Consider the following 23108-nt stretch of genomic DNA (forward strand, 5'->3'; position numbering starts at 1 on the left):
TAAACCCAATGTTCCATTATTGTTTGGGAGTAGATTAAAAAGAAATCATGCTAAGGAAATATTCTTCCATTCACTTAAAAAACAGCACTGGGTGGTGAATATTACTGAATGGGTTTTTAGCATGTAGGTGTAATACCTGGTTTATAGTAGAGGTTCAATATATAATGTTTGCATGAATCAACGATCAGAATTAAAAAGTATTTTCTACATCTAATTTTAAAAGTAATATTTTTGATGGGTTTTGAGTTGCTAAAAAATTTATCTTTTTTTAAAACATTAAATTTAGAAGGATTATAAGTAGTAAATATTTATAGAAATGTACCAAGTCAGAAGTGATCTCCTGAAATCTTGCTCCCCTGGGTAAACATTAACAATCTGGTGAATATTCTTCCTGATTTTTTTCTATGAAGTGAGAATTATTCATTTAACTGCACAAGAATATATGCACATAGACCTTTACTGTTGTACTGTTGTATTATAATGAAAAAAATAAATGGAGAATTATCTAGAATAGTTATTGTATAAACATACGAAACGATCCCCAAATAAATTAAGACTAGCCAGATAAACAGAACATGGGAAGATTTATACAATATATCGTTACATAAAAAAAAAAGAGGAAGATAGTTCTTTAAAAAACTGATCTGTTGTTCATGATAATAAAGAGATTTTCCCCATTTTAAACCATGAGTGCCTTCCTGAGATGACCACCTACTTGAAAGTGTTAAGTAAGCAAGTCTTTCAAAATACAGGTAAGTTTAAATTGTTAGTATTGTAGCACCTTTCGTTGATAACTTCAGTGAGCTGGGCTTTTGCTTTTTGGGCATCCTGGCTTAGCCTGTTATACTCCCTTCAGGAAATGAAATAAGTAACTGGACTGTCTCACCAAGCACTGAAATCATCTGCATCTTCAAAATCTAAAAGGATTTTTAACTGATGAAAGATAACATCGGCTAGTCCTGCAATCTCTTTTGTATCGTTTATCTGTATCTGACTTAAAATATGAAGAAGTTTGTTCAAAGTGTCTATATCCTTATTTATTCTAAGTTTCCTTGACTAACAGTGATATATTAAAGTATTTGACTATAATTGTCAATTCCTCCTTAAATTTTTTAAACAGCTCTGGTTTTATGGGATGTTTTAAAGCAGAAGTATGATCGAGTGTTTCTCAAATGTGTACCATGAGCTAAAAAAGGAAATTCACTCTGCTATATTTGATTTATGTTAGGCCATTATATAAAATGAGAATGGCCATATATGAGTTCTATGAGTGCTTCCTTATTTTGGGGTCCATAAATACGGAGGAGTAACACAACTTTGTTTATACTTCTTCATGGTTAGGGCTCTAAAAGTCTCAAATATTAACATATTAATATGTTAGGGTTCCTTTTCTTACTCAGAGAATTGATCACAGTTATACTTGCTGTGATTGGACCTCATCTCAGTCAGCTATCCGTCTTTCAAAAGCAGACATCCCTTGCTTAGTCCTATTTCCTTTTTGTCTTGATTGCATTTCTCTTTATTATGTATTCAAATGTATAACTAGATTTTTCTTTATAATAATATATCAGAACAACCCCTATGTAAGATTCCCGCTTCTAGTCTACATATGAAAAAAGTAGGATTATTTAAGTCATAGATTGGCTTCCTAATTTTTCCTTCTTCTAAGATGAGCTTTGCTAATTAATTTCCACTTCACACTTTGATCAAGATAAGTCAAGTAATTTCTCCCAGTCTCTCTGTTACGTCAACTGAAAGATAAGGATAATGGTGACTGAGGAAAGATAAAGCTGCATCACAATAGGGATATATAAAAAAATTAATGTTAATATATTTCTCATGAGGACTTTCTGTACTCTACTGATGTAAGTCTACAGAAAGACCATAAGAGAAAAAGTGAAGGTATTATAAAGGATGTGAAAACACGGTAATTTTTGCTGTCTCACTGACCTCACCATATGCCGATTCAAGGTGTTTTAGGCGTGTGAACGCTGTATCTGGTCTTACCTGAACCATTCTTCAGATAGCCATTCGCATCGACAGTTGTGTACATGATGTAAGGTCCAGGCTGATTCACTCCAAAGGGCTGCAAGAAAAGAACGATAGTTAAACTCGAATCATTTGAAGTTTTAGGCAAATCTATTAAAAATCAAGTAAAACCATCTCACATAAAATTCTTACATAGATGGCAGTCATGTAGAGAAAATTTTCATAAATAGATAACCTGTGTTATCTATTCAAAAGAATGGTAGAAAATTCTTAATACTTTAAACGCGCTGGTAGTTGAATTTATAGGGTATTAATTTTGTTGGGTATTCCTAAGCTCTAATATTGTCTGCTACATAAGGGTGACTATTTTACGCAGTTCTCCCCAGAGAGCTGTCGTATTTGACCTGTCGGGCAGCTCCGGGCCAGCTCTGTTCTTGGTGTGTTCTTCTGCAGACGGAGCTCGCTCAGTGTGAACAGCCCTGCCAACCCGGACGTTTGCTAAAAACGAGCATTAGTCGTGGTTTATATTGAAGCTGCCTGAGGCTGTGCCATCAGCTTGGGCTAATGAGAGGTGGACCAGATCGTAAAAGGAAAAATGCGAGTCAGATGTTCTGAGGGGGCTCAGAAGCTCTCACATATTCCTGGGGCTCTAGAAGGCCACACTCGTGCAGCCCTGTTTTTAGACAAAAGACCCGAATCGGCCCTAATCTCTCACTTAAGGAAACCTTTCTTCGGTCGTCGCTGAGTAGAGACTTCAGTGGCTACACACACGGACTGTAGAGTATCAGCGCAGCGAAGTCACTGAACGAACAGCGGCAGCAACAACAAACCCAGGAGAGCAATTTCCAGCGTTAACACGTTGTTTAAAATGTCCAGCTTTCAACAAGAAATTACGACACACACAAACAGGAAAGTATGGGTCATACGAAGGAAAAAGTTAATAGAACTCGCTCCCAAGGAACCCTGTATGTTTGACTCGGTAGGCAGAGACTTTAAATCAGCGGTTATAAATACGTACGAAGAACTATAGGAGATTATGAGGACAACGTCTCACCAAAACGGTGAGACACACACACAAATACACAACGTCTAGAGCATGTAACAAGTCAAAAATGCACTGCCGTGGCTCAGCGGCAGATTTAGATTGGCCTCTGGCTGGGAACAGTGGAGGAAAGAATGAGTGAGCTTGAAGACGTAGCAGCAGAAACTTCTAAAGAAGGAACGCGAAGAGGGAAACCACAGGAAAGAGGAAACGGAGCATCCAAGGGCTGTGGGACGATCGCCAAAAAGTGCAATGTACGTGCCATGGAAAAGGAGAGAAAGAACAGAGGAAATATTTGAAATAATAATCGGCTTCCCCCAAATCTGCGACAGACACGAAACCACAGATCCAGGAAGCCCGGAGAACACCGAACAAGGTAACACCGAAAACCCCACACCGAGGCGTAGCGTATTCAGTCGGCGGGAAGTCAGAAGGAACCCTGAGAGCAGCCAGAGAAAGGCGCTGGGAGAAAAGGGGTCTGGGGTCCCCAAAAGGCTACGGCACAATTATGACGCCCATGTGATGTGGGTGAAAGGCCACGGCACGGCGTGGTGCCGACATGCAGACGCCCGGCAGCCTAGGTTTACGAGTGGGCAAGGGAGAGCTGGACCGACCCAGGCAAGGACCGTGGGAGGACAGTCCTTCACGGGAGTGACAGGCGGCGGAAGTGACGACTGATGCACGGCAGCTAAATGGGGGTGGGGCATTCCACAGACCAGGCTGACGGCACCCAGATCAGCGCAGCGGTCCTTAAACTCTGATTAAGCACACCTACACTTAAAATTCTTAACAAAGGGACTATTTTTTATAGCGGTTTTAGACTCACTATGCAATTAAGTGGACAGTCCAGGGAGGTCCAACATGCTCTGCGACACGGGAGCAGCAGGGTCTGACCAGGGCTCACACGTGCTCAGAGTGGACATGGTGACGTGCTGTCCACGCTTCCCCTTCGGGACCGGGGCACTTGGCCCCTGAGCTGCTCCCAGCCGGTTCTCACTTCTAACCTGTTCGCAGTCAAGGGGAGCTGGCTTGCGCACACCACGGCCCCTTCCTGGGGACCGCCTGCGTGCAGCGGCTGGGACACACGGGCGTCTGAAGGCCTGGCCCCTCGGCCTCCACGAGCCATCTCTGAGGGCCCACCCTAGCTTCGCAGCGACCCGAGTATCGCAGACTGGTTTCTCCTCCGAATCTCACTGTTCTCAACATCAGAGGCGCTGTTCAAGTGGGGTCTAGATGAACCCTCAGCACGCACACCTCTGGGTCGATGTCTCTTTCCACCCGCCTTAAACATGGCAAAGTTTCCCAACCACACGTAAGATGTGGACCACGCGGTGCTTTACTGGGGTCGTACAAGTACAAGACTAATCGACATCCAGCTTTGTGTTCTAGGGCCACTGCTTAATAGCGCTGTCACTTTGGATAATTTAATTTCTCTGAGCCTCAGTTTCCTCATCTTCAAGTGGGGGAGAATTTCTTACAAAACAAGGGTTACTATGAGCAGGGACACACACACACACACACACACACACACACACACACACACACACACTTTTCCAACATGATGGAATATTCTTAGTATAATTTACATGAATTGGCAATTTCAAAAACTAAGCCTAATTATTTTCACATTTGGTTTCTCACTGAAACATTCCATTAGACGGCAAGTCAGTATTAAAGCTAATACTGAAAAAATGGTCTCCTATAAGCTTAGCCCTGTGCCACGTACCAACTACACAAAGATGACATGATTCTTGGCCTCAAGGGATCATGGTCCTCTGTGGAGAGGTGTTAAAGACAAACAGGTAAGTGTGATCAAGTGTTACGTATGCCCAGAGGCAGCGGTATGCATGCAAATAATGGGAGGGGTGACATCTTTCCAAGGACATCAGAAGAGGCTTCATAAAGGAAATGAAATTTGAGATGAGAAAATTTTAGAAATGGTCCTTTATTCCCAGTGAACTTTTCTTAAGCACTGAAGGATACTTTTTAAGTCACTTCTAAAGACTAACAACGATTTGGTTGTAACCTATGACAACTATTTTGTGTGTATCTCTTTATGATGCATAGAATTGTCTCAGAAATATTTATAGCTGAGTTAAGTTTACTTACTGTTATCTTGCGAGGGCAGTCATTAGAACAGAGACCACTTAGAACTGTGGGAAAATAAAGAAAAGGCTATTATTACCGACATAATGGAAGCTAATATTTAAAGTAAACTTTAATTGTTTCTAAAATCTATTAACGTGCTCTACTGGTTCATGATCACAAGCAGAAACCAATTCAGTTTCTTTATATTGGAGTAAATTAAATTTCTATTGTTCACTTATTTTATACCAATATTTCAAAAGACTTTATTGAGCAGTCAAGATGCAGCCTTTTTGTGAAATATATAGATGAGATGATTAATTATGGTTTAATCAAGCTACACCTACTGTTGGTTTTATTTTCCAGTTGGTTAGCTAAATTCCAAGGATGATTTAGAATCTGACAAAAGTGCCAAATGCAAACCAATTAAAATGTATACTGAGAAAAACAAATAGAACATTTAGTATTTTCTATCTCAAACTAGACTTTTCCCATTTATCTAGTCAGAGTTTCTGGGTCAAAGATTTTAGGCCTGCTTAATAACATAATATTATGGAGAACATAACTATACAATAATTGATGGGTCTACAACAGAGATACAAAAATAATTTAATGACACAATTATTCTACAATCAGCAAAAAAGGAAAGGTTAGAATTTCTGAACAGCCTTTATATAAGTAACAAGATTTGAGACATAACTATACTAGGGCCACTTCTGTATTCTTACAAAGCAGACACTCTGTGATATTAATCACTGTACATGTTATAAATTAAAGAAAGCTGACGATTCTGCTCAGTATGCATGAATCATTTCAATAACTGTTATGAATATAATCCATGGGAAAATGGGTTTTTATATTTACTTATATGAATATAAAATGACAACTGTCCTAACAGACATGTACTGAGGCAGGGTATACAGAGCACAAAGGCTCTAAGAAGTGAGCGTGACATCTTTCATCACAGGAGACACGTGTTCATTCACACCGGATATACTGTTTAATGTTTACATTAAATAGTGACATAAATGTTTCACACTTGCAAAAAGAGTTTCCAGTGTTGAATTTCTGACCCCGGCCCCGAAAGCATGTTTCCCTTTTATCTTCGAGGTTTTTTTTCATTCCTCTTCCCTCGCCTCTAGGCAGACATTGGTATTTCTTTTCCGCTTATACCGAAATGGTTTTCGTAAACCTTTACGTAAATCATTATTTTGCTGAATAGTGATTATTGAGTCACAAGTCTGTTTGTATTAGCAGGCAAACTGCATCATTTTCTCATTTTCTCAGGGCCTGACTCAACATATTTACACAATAAATACTTGTTAAAACAGAGAAAAGATGGATTATTCGGTAAATGGTACTGGTTAACTGGCTCCTTGGAGGAAAGTGAAATTAGACTGTAATTCATAACAGGAAAATTACATTTGACAATGACCCAAATAATATAAAGAACTCTTATACTGCAGTAATAAAAAGACAATTAAAAAATGGGCAAAAGATCCGAATAGGCATTTCTCCTAAGAAGACACGGAGAGAGACAAGCTCCTGAAACGATGAGTGACCGGGAAATGCAAACCAGAACCACGACGAAATGCACATGGTCATGACACCCAAGAGGAGAAAGCAACCCCTACGAACGCCCTTCACGGACGAACGATTCAACAAAACGCGGTCTACCGAACGATGGGAGAGCGTTCACTGAACATGTTTCCTTAAAACGGGACGGCATCTCGTCACACGCTACAGTGTGGATGAACCCTGAGGGTCTGATGCTGAAATCAGCCAGTCGCAACAAGATAAACACTACAGGTTCCACCTGTGTGACGTATCTAACCTAGTCACATTCATAGAAAGTAGAGTGGCGGTTACCAGGGGTAAATTCACAGAAACAGCATGATTTCTGGGTTTTATCTTCAACGTTTTTGGCATGTATAGTGAAATTACCTCCAGAAAGGTTACCCAGCATCTTTTTAGCAAACAATCTTTCACTGATCTTCTGCTGCGTGCCAGACTGAACGTGGATTTGCTTTCGCATGTGACACTGAAGCTCGGGCCAGTACATTACTCAAGGTCACAAAGCAAATGGAATTCTTTCGAAAAACCATGTGGCCACCAGATATTAACTCATTTAAAAAACACATTATCCTACTTTTATGGAAGATGGGAAATCAATGAACCATTGGATTATTTTATTTTCTGTACAAGAGAAAATGTCTGTGCCTTGTTTAGCATGGTTGACAGTATTTACTCAAAATTACATAATAGTCCCTTCCATTTTGTATATAGCAAGCTAAAAATTGGTTTGTGTCCTGTATCTATTTTTGTTTTTTACGCGACTTCCCCTGTCACATCTGAGGTTTCGTATAGTAGCAACAGGATCGAAATGGTAAGATTTAAATGCACCGTACATATGTATGTCACACATGTCATATATATTATACATACATGTCTTTTAAAAAGGGATGTCTACATAATACAAATGGAGTATGCCTTTCCTTGGGTTTTGCAACCATGGTTCAAGGAGGAAGCATGCTAGTCCTTGAGCTTGGTCTTCTGCTTGACAAGGCTGCTTAATTGGGAATTCAGGGCTCCCAACTACTGTGAGAAAGGCTGACCTGTGCTTGGCCTCAGATTATTACTTCACCTACAGAACCGCCTGACTTTTCCCCGGTGACAGGTACACGGTCACAGCGGCAGGTACGGAGAGACAGACCGCATGCTTTCGGGGCCCTACTAGTGATGTGTGTTTTACATAAGGCAGAAAAAAGTCGTTCACTAATTTCAGCAATTATACTGCTTTTCTTAAGGAAGACTGTAGAAAAGTGAAATTTTACTTTTAGGTTTGTCTTTATCGCTGAATCCCTCTGTGATCCACCCTTCAGATTTCCCATCAAAAAAGGGAGACACTTCTACCCTTTTCCCTTCTTGGTTTAATAAAATAAATGTCTGGAAAGCATTAGCTCTCTTCAAATGTACAGCTATAGAAGGAATGTTTTTATTGTCATTTCGTATTTTTCAGCATATTAATGTGACAGGTTCATCGGTACGGTTTAAACACAGCTTATTAAAGTTAGATATAACGTCCTCAAAAAGGAAGGCCTGAATGAGATGCCACCGAGAAACGGTGTGGCACACATCTTACAAACCTGTTAGTCGTTCGTCTTCTGTCGTTAGTAGTTTTTTGATAGTTCTGTGCATGTGAGATCAGTCACACTAAACCTACGGGCCGTGAGCGTCCTCCAGGAACTCGCCCCGCGGTGGCCCCCGCACCGACACCGGCTGCCACCGCGAGCCCGGCTCCTTCAAGGCCGCCTGTCCCCGCAGTGCAGAAAGTGGCATGGAGCCGGGTTGTGGCTGAGGGAGCCGGGGCAGAAGGCGGCATGGGCGGGGCCGGGCACCTGTGTCACAGGTTTAGGAAGATCTTTAAAATAAGGGGGTGGATGATGTAACTTCTAAAGTGTACAGACTCTGCAAAGCTACAATTCCTGACGGGTCTCTGCTGCCATCGGGCAGTCTCGGGGGCTTCACACCGGCTGGCACAGAGGGAAGCGGTGTGCTGTTGTGGGCTATACCGTAGGACGGTGACAGAGGGAGCCTGGAGAGGCGGGTCTGGCAGATGCGGCAGGATGGCCAGGGACCAGGGACCAGGCACTGAGCGGGCTCTGAGCTCAGGCAGGTGAGTGGGGCCTGGAGAACCCGTGGTTCCTGGCAAGCCGATTCTCCACCGTCTGTCTCCTTACGTGATATGTCGGGGTCATATTCTTTTTAATAAAAGTTAGACATTCCCATGTATTTTCGTTTAAAAATTTTCATGTATAGGTACTATCACGTAAGACAAGCCGTGCAGAACACGCGGCAGAGGCCCTACCCGTGAGGAACATTATCAGCTCCAACTGCTTTAAATGCGTCTGTGATTCTCCATTCCAGGGTTTAAAGCATCGGCTCTCGCCGCTGGCTTCTGGTGTGCTCGAGACGTCAGGGGCCGGCAGAGGAAGCGGAGAACGCTCAGGGCTCACAGGAGTTGTCAGTGGCAGTTTTAAAAAATACTTTTCCAGACTTTCCAAATGTTTTCCAATCAGGCTGCCTTATTTTTGTAATCGGAAACAAAACAAATTCCAAACCAAAACTTTACTAATAAAAAAGGGAACAATGCTTTAAAACTCTCTCGCATAAACGGAAATGTAAAAGGATAGGCTCTTACGGCATTTTTACAGATGTCACCCTGGAATTATAATTTTAAGACTCCATGGAGTCAGACTTATGAGCAAGTGAAAAGTACCAGGGGCCTATGAAATCAGGGCAATAGTGTAATTTCTCCAGTGACGTTAGAATAAAAACTGCATCCTTTGTGTTTTAGTCAGGAAAAAACTCTCGCTACGAAATGCTCCAAGGCGGGGTATATCATTATTGTTACGGCAGAAGCTCGCTTCCCAGATGTGGGGCAGTAATACCTCTTATATGAAAGCATATGGTTATAAGTGAAGCAAACATTTTTCTTAAGCAACTGTAACAACACCGGGCAGGTTGCTGAAATGCCGTCATGGAGAAGGGAGTTTTACCGGGAGAGGCTCTGCCATGACTTCAGCTCTCCTACCTGTGTTTTGTCACCGAGCTTCTCAAAGGCAAGGACTGTGTGTGTTTGGTTTGTAAGTCTCTCTCTCTGAGTCTCATTTCAAGCGTCAATGTTTTCCTAATAACTAGCTGATCTTGGCTGAACCGTATTCTAATTTTTAGAAGGATTTTAAACCATTTCATAAATGTTTATAAATTATTAGTATTTGTAATCATATTACAGAATTCCATAAAGATCTATTATAGTGTTTTATAATACCCCTTTAAGTAAACAGCTCTAAAAAGTAATTAATACTCCTAGACTTTTAAAACCAAACTTGTTTTAGAAGGATTAAGGAAATATAAGAACATAGGCTATTCACAGTTAAATGAAAAGCTGTAATTAAAATACTTAATGAGCTATGTGAATTATTGGTTATTAGATTAGTTTAAAACATGACTAATGGGTTGTACAATTCACAGGTTTTCTTAAAAATGATGATGCTTAGGATCTTAACATTTCATGTTAAAACTATGTTACAGCCCACACGTTTTGAAAGAAATTGAAAGTATAAAACCTTGTGATTCCGGCTTTGTGATTCAGTTTACACAAAGCCAAAACCAAAAAATAGCAATAATCATGCGTAAATACTGTGACACCAAATCAACGTGCAGGTTAGAAGAGGGACGGATAGGAAAAAGACAAAGCTATAAAGGTCAATACTGTACAAATAGCTTTAGTAGCATTAAAAATGAAATTCCTTCCTTGGAGCATGGGTGACTGTCCACATTCATTCTCTGAAAACGTCTTTAGTTTTTGTTTAAGACACACGAATACAAAGCAGATGCCATCATTGAATACCATGTGTGAAATAAAGGCCACCTCCCAGCTATTCTTGTCATTAGACGTTATTTTACACACTATATAGAGACCTTTTTTGTCCGTTCTTGATTACGTACCTTTCAGTCATTTTTTTTTAGTTAAAAAGATCACTCTAAAAAGCTTACATACGGAAACGTAAATAAGTGGTGAGTCCCCTTTCAAGTCAGTCTGATCCTGTTCACGCACGTGCAAACACATTAAGTAGTAAATGCGGCAGGTACATGTTTCACACACAGTAATTTTTTGTGACGTAAGTAGAGCCTCCCGTAAATGCTGTTCTCTTCCCACTGGACAGCACAGCTCTGCTCGGACTGAGTCTGACGACTCTCCCAGGCCGAGGCCGCAGGAGTGGGCCAGCCAGGGGCTCCTGCAGTGTCCCTCGGCCGTGACCCGCAGAGGGGGAATCGCTTCTGCTGTTATCTGAGAACCCCGAAGCCACCATCCTGCTCGAATCCGTCTCCCCTCTCTGTTGGGCTCTTGGCCTGCAGGCCCCAAGGAGCTCCTGCACGGGGTGGGACGAGGGGACAGTGACGGCCGTCTGCTGTGCAGAATCGGGCGACACGGTGCTTTTGCCTCCTGTAATCTACTGATGCTGATTGTTTTTAGAAATAGAAGCAGCGAAAAAGCCTCAGACGTATGAAGAAAAACAACAACTTAAAAGGAAGACCAAAGAGCAATCGTGTGAAAGGTCTCTACCGAACAGAACATGCACGAAAAGGGGAGAATTTCCCAGACGCCCATACGGTGTGCAAGAGGAAAATGGAACAATGCTTAGAAAATTCTCTGCTGGCGAACTCAGTGTTGATACGGAAGGGCCAGAGGAAGCTATTTTAAGACATGCCAGTACTCAGAAGATATATTAAGCTCTGTACAACTTTCTGGAAATAACCTGAAGTGCTCCGGCAAAAGAAATCAGAATGAAGAAAAGAAAGATGTGGCATATCAGTAAAACGGTGGCAACAGAGCTGATAAAGCTTGTTAAGTTTTAATAATCGCTGACAAGATGGTTGTGAGTGGTTCAGAAAGGGTTTGCAGAAGGCACAAAAGGTAAAACAGAATACCCATCAGGAAGTAAGCTTCCAGGTTATTTCAACAGAATCGGGAAGCGGGAAGGAGGAAACCTTTCTAAACGTCTCGTCGTATCTGGAAAGTAAAAGGTGAAAATACTGTCACCAGTTCACAAGTGCCAGGGAAATACGGGTTCGTACGCGTTAGCTGGGAATCTGCCTTACGCACTGGTGGAGCTGAGTTAGAGCGCAGAACCTCCAACGCGGCTGAGAAGAGAGAGAGAAAAATGAGAGCTGGGAAGTATGGTTCGAGGGAGCTGGGGCACCTCCAATTCTGCAGGACTCGGGGCCCCCTGTCCTCACGCAAGGGCTTGGGGAGTGTCGTGTGGGTCTCCGGTGTCGTGGGAACAGGCAGAAGGTGGTTTGCTTTTTCCCTAGCCGCATATAAAAGCTTAAGTACCCCGATTTCCTTAACTGAAGAAAGCGACATTTAGCACAGGCTGGTTTGAGCATGAGAGTAACAATAATTTTAGAGCAAAATCAACCCTGGACACTGTTGATGGCTCTGAAAGGGTAATTGCACACTGGTAGCTGTCTGACTTAAAGCAAACAACTAATAATCAAAGCAGAGAGTGGAAGGGCGTCTCAAAACAACTAGAAGGTTATTTTCCCCAAATGATTGCTTTAAATTGGTATCTCATTTCCCATGACCTTTCTGTAAAGTATGTTATTAATATTTATGTTAATATCTTTAATGCAAAGTTATCTTATTTTCTAAAACTGAGAGCTCCTGCCCCAAACTGGCACTCTGGCTGTGAGCTCGGGGACGCGCGAGACAGCTCCCCGGGGCCCTGCTCCTCAGGTGCCCATCCCGACTCGGTCCCCAGGTCTCAGGAGACGGAGGGTGTAAAGCCTTTTACGCGCAAGTTTTCAAACACACAACTCAGAACAGTTGAAGGGACCCCACGCACACGTCACACACCTGCAGCTGTCAACGACGCGTGGCCAGTCTTGTTCGTCACACGCCGTTTCCTACTTTCCTGGATTAAAGGGAAACCCGGGACGGGTCATTTCATTGTGGTCGCGTGACTCGCCTCGTTAAAGTAGTTCACCTTTCCCGCGCAGGACCATAACGTGTTCGGAGGTATGCTGCTACTGTGGTTATAAATTACGGTCTGCTTTAAGGATGCAACCTGCACTAATGAGATTAGGACTAATTGGTTTTGTACGCGACAGATATTATCAAGCGCCTATTTATACGGCAGACACAGTACCAGTGGCCCGTATAACCGCGTATGCACATTGTGACCTGACGCAGAATAAGTTTTCTAACAACGAAGTGGCAGGTAGCACGGGTGCGTCGCTCTCGGGGGAGGTGTGCGTGAGGCCGGGCGTGGGCCAGATGGCTTTCGAGGCCTTTCCCATCTCTAAGATGCCCCGAGCTTTCTGTAGTTTTTAAAAATGTCAGTGAATAAATACCAAGGAAGGACTGGGGATCCTAAATTAAACGTACGCATTTTTCCGTGTGGGCAGTTTCCAAATGATCAATATGTTAAAAAAAAAAAAAAAAAAAAAAAAAGCGAGACTGGCCTCGGCCTCACCGAGAAGGGCCTCCTCTCTCAGTGCCGAAGTCACTGTCCCCACCGGGCGGCAGACTCTCTTTTCACTGCTAGGGAACCCCTAGTTTACTTCCGTGTCATGTAACGGGCAACCTCCGCCCCAGGAACGAGCCCCTGCCACGCTGGGCATGGCAGGCAGCGGCGTCACGGGCCTCACAGCAGCTAACAAACGTGTGCCAGGCACAGAAACGTGGTCATCTGGCTTGAAGAGTACAAAACAGGATTTCAGTAGAAAAGCAGTTTAAAGGCTTGAATAAAAGAACTTGCTATTGCCAACTATTTCTCAAAATGGGGGCAACATTTTGAGAAAAGAAAGAATTTGCTGAGTGCAAGGGGAGCTTAATCTGCCCTAAAGGTACACAAACTAGTCTCTCTGTCGCTTGAACTGTTTTCCTCTCGATGCCTCCCGCCCTGTCTGGAAGGCTGAGCCTTCAGTCCACACACACGAAACGCCACATTCAGACGAGCGAAGTAAGAAATCTGCCTTCTTCCGAAAGCTTCAGACTCGGGAAAAGAGTTTCTTTAAAGAGCAGTGGCAAAAGTCAAATTAAGGACAAAGCCGACAGCCATCTTACTGAACGGAGAAAAGACTTTGAAAGAGAATGATTAATTTGACTTTAACTTACGTATTTGAAACAAATGACATTTACTGTGGGTTATCTGCCCAGCGTGTCATGGAGGTAACGAGAGAGAACCCTTTCCTGTGCGATACGCCGCCCGTGCCTCCCTGGTGCTGTTAGTCACAGGGGGCCTGAAAACGTGGGGACCCTCGAGAACTTAAACTACGACACTCGGTGCCTCTGACCCCACGTTCCGTCCCTAGGGAGCGTTCGGCCAAAACACGACACGTGCCAATCCAAGGACACGCCCCCGCCCTCGCCGCGTGCCGACCTCAGGGACACGGCTAGTCAGTAGCTCGTTTCTTGAAAAGAGAAGTTCGGGCCTTAGTGAGCGAGCGACTGTGTCCTGAACACTGGAAGCAGTGATCGTTTACGGAGACATCTTTCTCCCAACACGATGCCAACTGAAAAGTGCAGCGGCCATGCTGGAAAAGGGCCCGTCTCTGCGAGCGCGATGCGGGCGGATGCGTGGTGGCCCAGGGGGGCGGGGAGGGGTCTGACCAGGAACCGGCTCCACGGATCGCCATGGTTACGGCGGGGGTGGGGGCTTAAGGGAGACCCACAGCAGCCAGGCGGTCAAAGTTGCCACCGCGAGGAATGTATGGCCTGAGTCGGGGTCGGGGGAACAGGGGGGCGAGGCCTGTGTCCTTTAAAATGGACAAGGAGGACATGAAAAGGGACTGGCCCAGGTTCAGGAAGGCTGCAAACGCCGAGGTTAAATGCGCTGGTACTCCTGCACAGAACCCGGACCAGAACGTGGTCACTGCCGGTGCCACTGGGGACATGTGGACAGCGTCTGCTACGGGCAGGCAGTGGCATGCGGACGTTGATTCCCTGATTTGGAGGGTAGGAGTGTGTCCTTCCTCTTTGGGACATGTGTGTTGACACGGAGAAAGAATCCAAAAATTAAATGTTAATACTTAATAAAAAAACATGTAACTCAGAAACTCACCAATGACTTTAACGAAATAAGCATCTGCTTCAAAGTTGTTTTTTAATGCGTGGATGGCAAAATCGTTCTTCGCATAGCCTTTCCCGAGTACCACGATGTCCAAGATGCCCTGAAAAAACCAAACAGGTGGTGAGAACGAACGACCAGACCGACTGAAGATAATGCAGATGTTTGGCGCGTGTACCGGGGAAATGTGAACCTTATTTATTCAACCCGTTTAACAAAAAATACTATTAAAAATGTACAAAACCTTGAATAACAAAACACGAATAAAATCTCTGGAGATAACGGCATTTTGGTATATTTCCTTCCGGTCATATCGGCATTAATTTTTAAAGGCCTATGATATGGACTGCCAAATCATGTCCAAAATTGGAAAAAGAGAGTACCTTTTTATCTGCCCTGGCTACCACTGCATCTTATCTTTTTTTCCCTCTAAGAAAGGGGAAGCTTTGCTAATTTTATTGGAGGAAAAAAAAGGTGAAGGTCATTTCAATTTCCATGCCGCTTATTCTTAGATGATAAGGTTGTTCGTTTCCTGTATTTTTTCATAAGTTAGCCACTTGTGATTTTACTGTAAATTGATTACGTTTTGTTTCTTGAGAGTTTTTGAGGGCATATCAGTCTGTATAAACCCTTTTTATGTTAAGAATATTAATCATTTGATTCTTTCATAGCAAATTTATTTCCCGGCTTTAAAAACAATTTTAAATTTTATTCATTTAAATTTCATTTATGATGGTTTTCATGCACAGAAATTAAAAATTGATTTGTAATCACTTCCTTTGTGATATTTTTGCCGATTACTTTATGCTTGAAAACTGCGAATAAAAAGTGAAATAACATGAGATTTGGTAGCAAAGAGACATGAAAACCAAGACCCCGATAATTCTAGAGTTGAGAATCAGCCTCGTAGAAAAAAGCAATACGAAAAGCAAACAGGGTTGGAGAGACCTTTAACGTTTTAGAATAAGTTATTTTGCAGGATATACTGTGTCATACTAACTCTGAGATTGAACGCATTTTTATTAGAACTTATTATTTTTCTGAGTGGTGATGTGAAAAGGCTTTTCACATTAGAAAGGAAGAAACCAGGGCCCTGAGCGCCCTTCACAAGGTCACCTGGCCACTGAAGGCAGAGTCATGAGAATCTGCAGGAACGGATGCCACCTCGAGCTCGTGAGGTTAAAGGAGAGCACCGAGTGCATTCTCCTGCGGCCCGTGTGGGGCCGGGGCCTGGCCCCCGCTGGCTGTGCTTCTGCGGCTGGTGCCCCTGCCAGCCCCGTGATTCCATGGAATCACGCGCGGACTGACATGAAGGCGTTTTCGCATTTCACCGTACCGATCGACCGGCGGTGTCAACAAGTTTGTTCCCTCTGCCACGTGACATTCCAAAGGGCTCTCTTTAATGAACTCATCTGCTTTCATGATCTCATCTACATTTTCTGGTCAAACAGGGTAAAGGGGAAGTGAGCCGAGGCGGACAGCGGTTAGACCCCGACACACAGGACGCCTCTGAACTCACGTCTTCGTAAATGTCAAAGAAGGTTGCGACCACGGCGTCTCTGATCTGATTTAGGTCAGTCAGCTCCCAGTAGACTTTAAACATCCGGTGCGCCCCCTCGCAGCTCGCGTTATTGCAAGGGACGTTCTCCAGCAAGAAGGCCTGCTGATTGCTGCAAGACAGAGGGAGGGCATTTACTGACGCGCCACGTGACCGCGCTTTAATGCCGTACCGGAACCCGATGACCTAGCCCTTTACCGTTCTCACCACAAGACAAGAAACGGGAATCATGGGAGATGGAGGGTGCGGATGGACCTTAACGTACTCGACACCGCGCTATTATACGTAAAGTCATCCGCTGTGCACCTTACGCTGACACACCGTCCATGTCAGTCATGTGTCATGAAACTGGAAAAAATAGATACGTGAGAAATCCCCAAATATTTGGAAATTAAATGAAATGCCACTAAATAATCTCTGAGTAAAAGGACTCGAAAGGGAAGTGACAAAGTACTTTGAACTGAAAGGAAATGAAGACATAGCACATCAAGGTTGGTGGTGTCACAGAATTAGTATTTGGAGGAAAATTTATAACACTAAGCACTTTATTAAAAAAGAAAGGTCTTTAATCGATGACCCCAGTTTCTTCCTTAGGAAACTGGAAAGAAAAGAGCAAATGAAATGTGAAACAAGCAGAAGAAAAGAAATAATAACACACGGGAAAGCAATGAAGTAGAAAACAGAAAGACAACGGAGAAAATCAGTGAAACCAAAGCTGGTTCTTTGCAAAGATTAATTATAAAACTGACAAACCTGCAAGCCAGAATGGCCGTTTAAAAGCATTACGAAGAGAGAAGACACTGGGTAAAAATATCAGGAGTGAGAGGTACATCACTACAGATTTTAATGACACTAAATAATAAGGGAATGTTATGAAAAAGTCTGTGCCAATATAATTAACAAGTTACATGAAACGGACACATTCCTTGGAAATCACAAACTACCAAAGCTCACTCAAGAACACAGACTGAAATTGTACTTTTAAACCTTCTTAAAAAACCCCAAAAACTCCAGGTCCAGATGGCTTCACCGATGAATTAGAGAAGAAAGAATATTAATTCTACACAACCTTTTCAGAAAATAGACGAGGAAGACATACAAGTCAATAATAGAAAGACAAATAATTAAATTAAAACGGCAAACTGTCCAACCAGACAATTATCCACGAATGGCCAATAGCTCAACCTGAGCCATCGAGAAAATGCAAACCACACTGAGAACACACTCCAAACCTATCCGTATGGCTACGATAAACGCACAGGTGACAACGAGTTCCAGTGAGGACCGGGGGAAGGGGGACCCTCGCACACAGCTGATGGGAGAGGGCAATGGGGCAGCGGCTTTGGAAAACAGCCTGGAAAATAGTTCGTTAAATGGTTGAACAGACTTCCATCCCTAAGTACATTTATTTATCTTCCATCTCTAAGTACGTTCTACACCCAGGCGTAGCTCAAGAAAAATAAAAACATGTCCACACGAAAACTTGTATATGAATGTTCACAGCAGTATTATTTATAATAGCCAAAAAGTAGAAACGCAAAACATCCATCAACCGATGAATGAATAAAGTGCACCACGTCCACACGGTGGGATGCCGCTATTCGATGACAAAGTCCCAACGACACAGACCACCGCTCGAACCCAGACCCGAGTCAAGCGGGCCCGCCATGGAGCACCGTGTGCTCTGTCGCTGCATTCATGCGACGTGTCCAGAATAGGAAAATGATACACATATAGAGAGAAAGAGTGGTTTTCTAGGGCTGGCGAGATGGCAAGATGGCCAGGGTGACTGGGGCGTCTTTTTAGGTCGGTGAAAACGTTCCGTAATGAACTGTGGTGCCAGATGTGCAGCACTGCGGGGAAAAGCCACCGGACTGTGCGTGGCGAGCGAGCCGTATGCTGGGTGAATGATGTCGCCATAAAGCTGTTAATAAAGAGACTTAAGTAACCGCAGGTGATGTGAACCCATTTAAAAAAACCCACGGGAAACGTTCAAGCGACACGGCACGTCCAACGCATGATCAAACGGCTCTTCTCCGAAAGGGGCGATACTCGCACAACTGGCGTGTAACCTTCTGAGGCTGGTTTTAATTCCTCTTCAAAGGCTATTCAAATCGGTGTTCTTCCTCAACACACGAGCCCCTGACGAAGTCTGGGCTGCTCTGGGTTGCGAATATGTCCCGTGCATCTGTCTTGGTTCTCATTAAGAGAGGGAGCTGCCGGGTCATTTAATGTGGAGTTTGATTTTCTCCCTGGCTGCTCTCGGAGCTCGTGTGTCCACTTCAGTCGTTTCCATCCCCGGTGAGTTCTGCTCGTCTAGACTGTCATTGTCCTTAGCTCTCTCCCTCGTAATTCCCCAGTGTCATTATCAGCCTGGCTCACTGGAGGAGGCGAGCTTCTACTGGGGGACATGTGTCGTTCTGCCTAAACCCCAGGAAGGCAGTTCTAGGCACAGAAGAAAAACGAATTAAGGAGGAACACAAATAAGCCCATGAGGAATTTTCTGAAAACATAAGACAAAAAAAATTTTTTTGAATTGCTGCTCGGACACCTATGCTGCCGGCTATGGGTAAATGCAAAATCCTCAGCTAATGTGATGTAACAAAATAAAACATACACTTTGAAATACTAAAAACTATTGAAATGTTTCTGTTATACGGATTACTGATGAGAAACGTTCAAAGAAGTGATACACTTGACATTCAGAACAAGGTTCGCTCGCGCTCTAGGCAAAAGCGACACATTTATTCTCCAGACAGCATCTGTGAGGTGGGATCCAGTGTTTCTTGAACGAGAGGAGGAAGTAGCACCTCTTGTAGACCAAGGCCAAGTGAAAGGCAAAACTCATTAGGGTGCACACTGAATGCTAAAGGTTCCTGCAAATAAGTAGTTAGAAAAGATTTTTTTCATGTTTTACCTTCATTCAAAGGTGTTCCTTATTAAATTGGCTAATTTGGTGGCCACTACATTTTCTTTCCAGGTATTACATCTGTTTATTATGTAAACCGAAATACAATGGTCATGTTACTTGTTAGCTGGGTCATGGCATCATCGGGACATTCAGACTTTAAGTCGTGGACACACAACTTACACAGTGCTCGTGCGGGAGGAACGAGGACCGGTTAGAAGGCACACGCGTTCCTGTTTAGTTAGTCCCGGCAGCTGCACTGGTGAACTGGCGAAGAGGAGAGGGAGACAGGAAGTGATGAAACAGATGGGGAAATGAGGCGTGACTTCCGCGTTTCCGGTGACTGGCTGGGTGAGCCACGGTGCCACCCTGCGACGTGTGGCATGCTAAGGATGGGCGGACGGAAGAGGAGACACTTTTGGGTTTGGGTGCCATAGGCGCGGTGTCCAGGGAAGGCCCACCAGGCAGGCAAATCCCTGACACAGGGATTGAAAAGTCCTCGGCCTGTAAGTGGCAGTTAAAATGGCCAAAGCTGATGAAGACCATGAGCGTGAGAACGAAGGGCTGAGAGTGGAACCCTCAGAAGCGCCAATCCCTGCGACGGCCAGACGAAGAGGCGTCCCCAGAGGAGATGTGCAGGCAGTTAGAGAGGGTACAGAGAACAGGAGGGTCTTAGGGGTGAGTGAGCAGCAGCCAAAGGCAGGCGAGAACCTGGTGACCGGAAGACCGAGGGCATCCACCGGATCTGTCATCAGAAGTCACTGATTGTGGGCTGTGGCCAGACTGGTGGGGGCGGGGGCGGCGGCGGTGAATGGGAGGTAAAAAAGTAGAGACAGCTGTCCAGAGTCATGAACACATTTCTTTTTTTTAGGTTTGGGGAGACTTGCACATACAGTATTTATATAACGACTGGGAGAAAAGAGGGTGGAATGAGCAGATTCTGACGGCGAAGCAGAGGGGGATCGTCGATGCAACGAGATCCTGTGCTCAGCGGAGGAACGGAAAAGCAGAGGGTGTCGGAGCAGTCGGCGGGGGAAGTGTCAGACCGACTCCGGGGAAGCAGAAACGATGTGAACTGGGGAGGTGGCAGCTGTGACGGGAGAGGAGCGGCCTGCAGAACACATCGCGAGAGAGGGTGGTGCAGGAGGGACAGCCACAGGGCAGGGAAGCCGGGTTAGAGGGAAAACCTGGGCGTTATTCACCTGGGAGTTAAGACAACTTGTGTTATGAATCTGAATGAAACAGCCGAAGGAAGAAAGACAGGAAAAAGTCAATAGCTGAATATTCTACCTTGTGGAGGATCCTCGGGTGACAGATAAAAAGATCAAAAACCCTGCAAAACAACAGCTCGGAAGGATGAAAAATACATATCTTACTGTGATGGAGAGACACTGTGTCATTCGATATTAGAAATGAATATTGTTTTTGAGTGTGTGAATGTTAGCTAAATGGGACATCTTATGTGATTTTTTTTTGAGTTATGCACTCGCTCCCAATATAGGCAATTCCTACAGAAGAATTTCTAAAGTGTTTTAAATATTACTGAAGAAATGTCTACTCTCACCGGTGAGTCCTCTGGGCAACCGAGTCATCTGTAGATGTTATTTTTAGATAAATGTCAGTCATATTCACTTACAGTTGGGGATACCCATGACATTCAATCGAGAAATACAAACTGTTCTGTCACTAGCTATATTTTGTTTACACCATATTCTAAAACCACAGCTTCTATGAAAACAAAACAAAACAAAACCGGCTTCTATGAAAGACGTTAGTTCATGAAAGGTAAGAAATCTCATGTACTTGATACCGGTGAGGCGAAAGAACCACATTAAGTTTCAATTTTATCTTCTCAGGAAAAGCTTGACAACATGCTGAGTTAAGATAATTATACACTTTAGGAAAAGGGCATTATCCCATCAGCGAAAATGCATTAAAAAAAGATTAAACCAGGAATGTATACACAATCACCTATTAAACCCTTTATTAAGCAGAGGACAACACATTTAGATAATTAACTAAAACTCTGAAAAGAAAAAGCAGATGTAACACAATTAGTGCTTCTATAAAACTTAAAACTTTTTCCTTCAGGTCTTTCTTGGCCTTGAGTGACCCCAAGTGACCCAAATTAAGATCTAAGCTGATCATCCACAGTTACTTTTTACCATTACTTGAAAGTGAGACAAAATTCTCAGTTCTTGGGATAATTATGGCTTTAAAACTGTCAAGTAATGGCATGCCTGTGATAATGAAAATTTATTGAAAATATCGCTAATAAGCTGTGACTCCCAAGTTAGGATGTTCTTGCGAACAATAAGTTGTTGAAGGTACAGAGACTGAGATTACAGTGGGTAAGACCATGAGCCCAACCTCCGTCCTGCGAGAAACGAGTTCGGAGTCTGTTTAAATGCTCCGGCTAAAATGCCCAAGGGGTCCAAGCCGGGTGGCCCGCGGTTCCGCTGCCGCTGCCCACCCCCTCCACCTCCGCGGCACGTGGAAAGTGACAGCTCCGCGCTGCTGTCACTCTAGTATTCCGCTTGATTCCTGATCTTCACTTATTCGGACGGGGTGTGGGGTGTGGGGTGCTGGAGCAGTTTCTAAAACCCATGAATGATAGCGTTTGAAAGGCTTGGCTAACGTGGATTTCGTGCCTCAGAGTTCTGTTATTTTAACAGTTCCTCTTCATGTTCATAAACCATTTGCTAAATCCCCCACATGTATTCTGCTGTGTTTAGTTGACTATGGTTGTCTACTTCCTGAAGACTCGGAATAAATAATACATGGGTTTTCTTAGAACGCGAGAATCCCAGGCCTCCCTTGATATCACATTTCTTCAACTGCTGTTTCTGTATGACGAAGGGCACCATTTTCGAAATGCCAGTTATGAGACTAAACAAAAATGCTAGCAAGAAAACACACGATCATAAGTATTTATAAGTTATGGCACATTTTCGAGCATCTTACACAAGCATAGGTGCTCACGTTGGTAAGGTGAAATCGTGTACACACTGGAGTTGATCCTAAATAATGTCCTAAATTCAACTCTATGTATAATGCCTGGCACACTCTGTTGTTCATTAACTCTAGAAGTATAATAAAAAGGCTAGGGAGTTGCATTTTCTTGTGTATTCTTTTTCATTTTACAGTATATATTATATGCATAGGGATCCACACGTATTTTAACTTATGAGTGATTTAATGGATTTTTAAGAGTAATTTTGCCACTTTTAGACTGATTTTAAAACCCGAATTGTATTCTGCCGTATACCAAAATGCAAAGAGATCATCTCTGGGTGATGGAATTATAGATGATTTTAATGTACTGTTTTATTTGTACTTTATAGATTTCTATAATTTGTTTGTTCGAAAAACATAAATTCTATTAAACCTACAATGCCGTATTTGTATTCTATTAAGTCATGACAGCTTCTGTTACGTATTAAAAATAAACGACTCATCTGATAAGAACATGTATGGTCACGAACCCCCAGTCAATGACACCAGAGAGCTCCTCTCCCACCCACCCCTGCCACGGAGGCACTGCCTATGCGACAAGACCAGGAAAGGAGAGGAGAGAGGGGACAGTTGTTCAGCGAGAGCCCTAACTCTCCTCTTTTTCAAATGAAGTGACTGTATACACAAGGGACAGTCAAGAGTATATACAAACTATTATAATGAGAGTAAAACTATATTGGCGAATACAAGATCCATGTACCAAAAATTCAATTCTCATCTCACATACCAATAACAATCATTAGAAAACTAATTTAAAAAATCTCATTCACAGTAACAATGAAATTTCTAAGTTATCAAGGAGTAATCTAATGAAAGATGTGTAGGAGTTTTCTGAAGATAATGGCAAAACATGACTAAAGAATGTTTTAAAAA

The 23108-nt window shown here is 43.3% G+C and overlaps 1 protein-coding gene across 1 annotated transcript in view; it reads right to left on the reverse strand.

Moving 5' to 3' along the window:
• ITFG1 (integrin alpha FG-GAP repeat containing 1) overlaps positions 1-23108 on the reverse strand; it is a 112277-nt gene that overhangs the window by 21178 nt on the left and 67991 nt on the right. Inside the window, exons 11-14 of the mRNA XM_039880802.1 lie at positions 16274-16424; positions 14749-14857; positions 5141-5184; positions 2008-2086 (exon numbers count right to left, since the gene is read on the reverse strand). Of these exons, the coding sequence (XP_039736736.1) occupies positions 2008-2086; positions 5141-5184; positions 14749-14857; positions 16274-16424 (383 nt within the window). The remainder of the gene's footprint in view (positions 1-2007; positions 2087-5140; positions 5185-14748; positions 14858-16273; positions 16425-23108) is intronic.

The sequence above is a fragment of the Pteropus medius genome, unplaced genomic scaffold, assembly GCF_902729225.1.
Source record: "Pteropus medius unplaced genomic scaffold, Ma_sr-lr_union100, whole genome shotgun sequence".
Lineage (NCBI taxonomy): Eukaryota > Metazoa > Chordata > Mammalia > Chiroptera > Pteropodidae > Pteropus > Pteropus medius.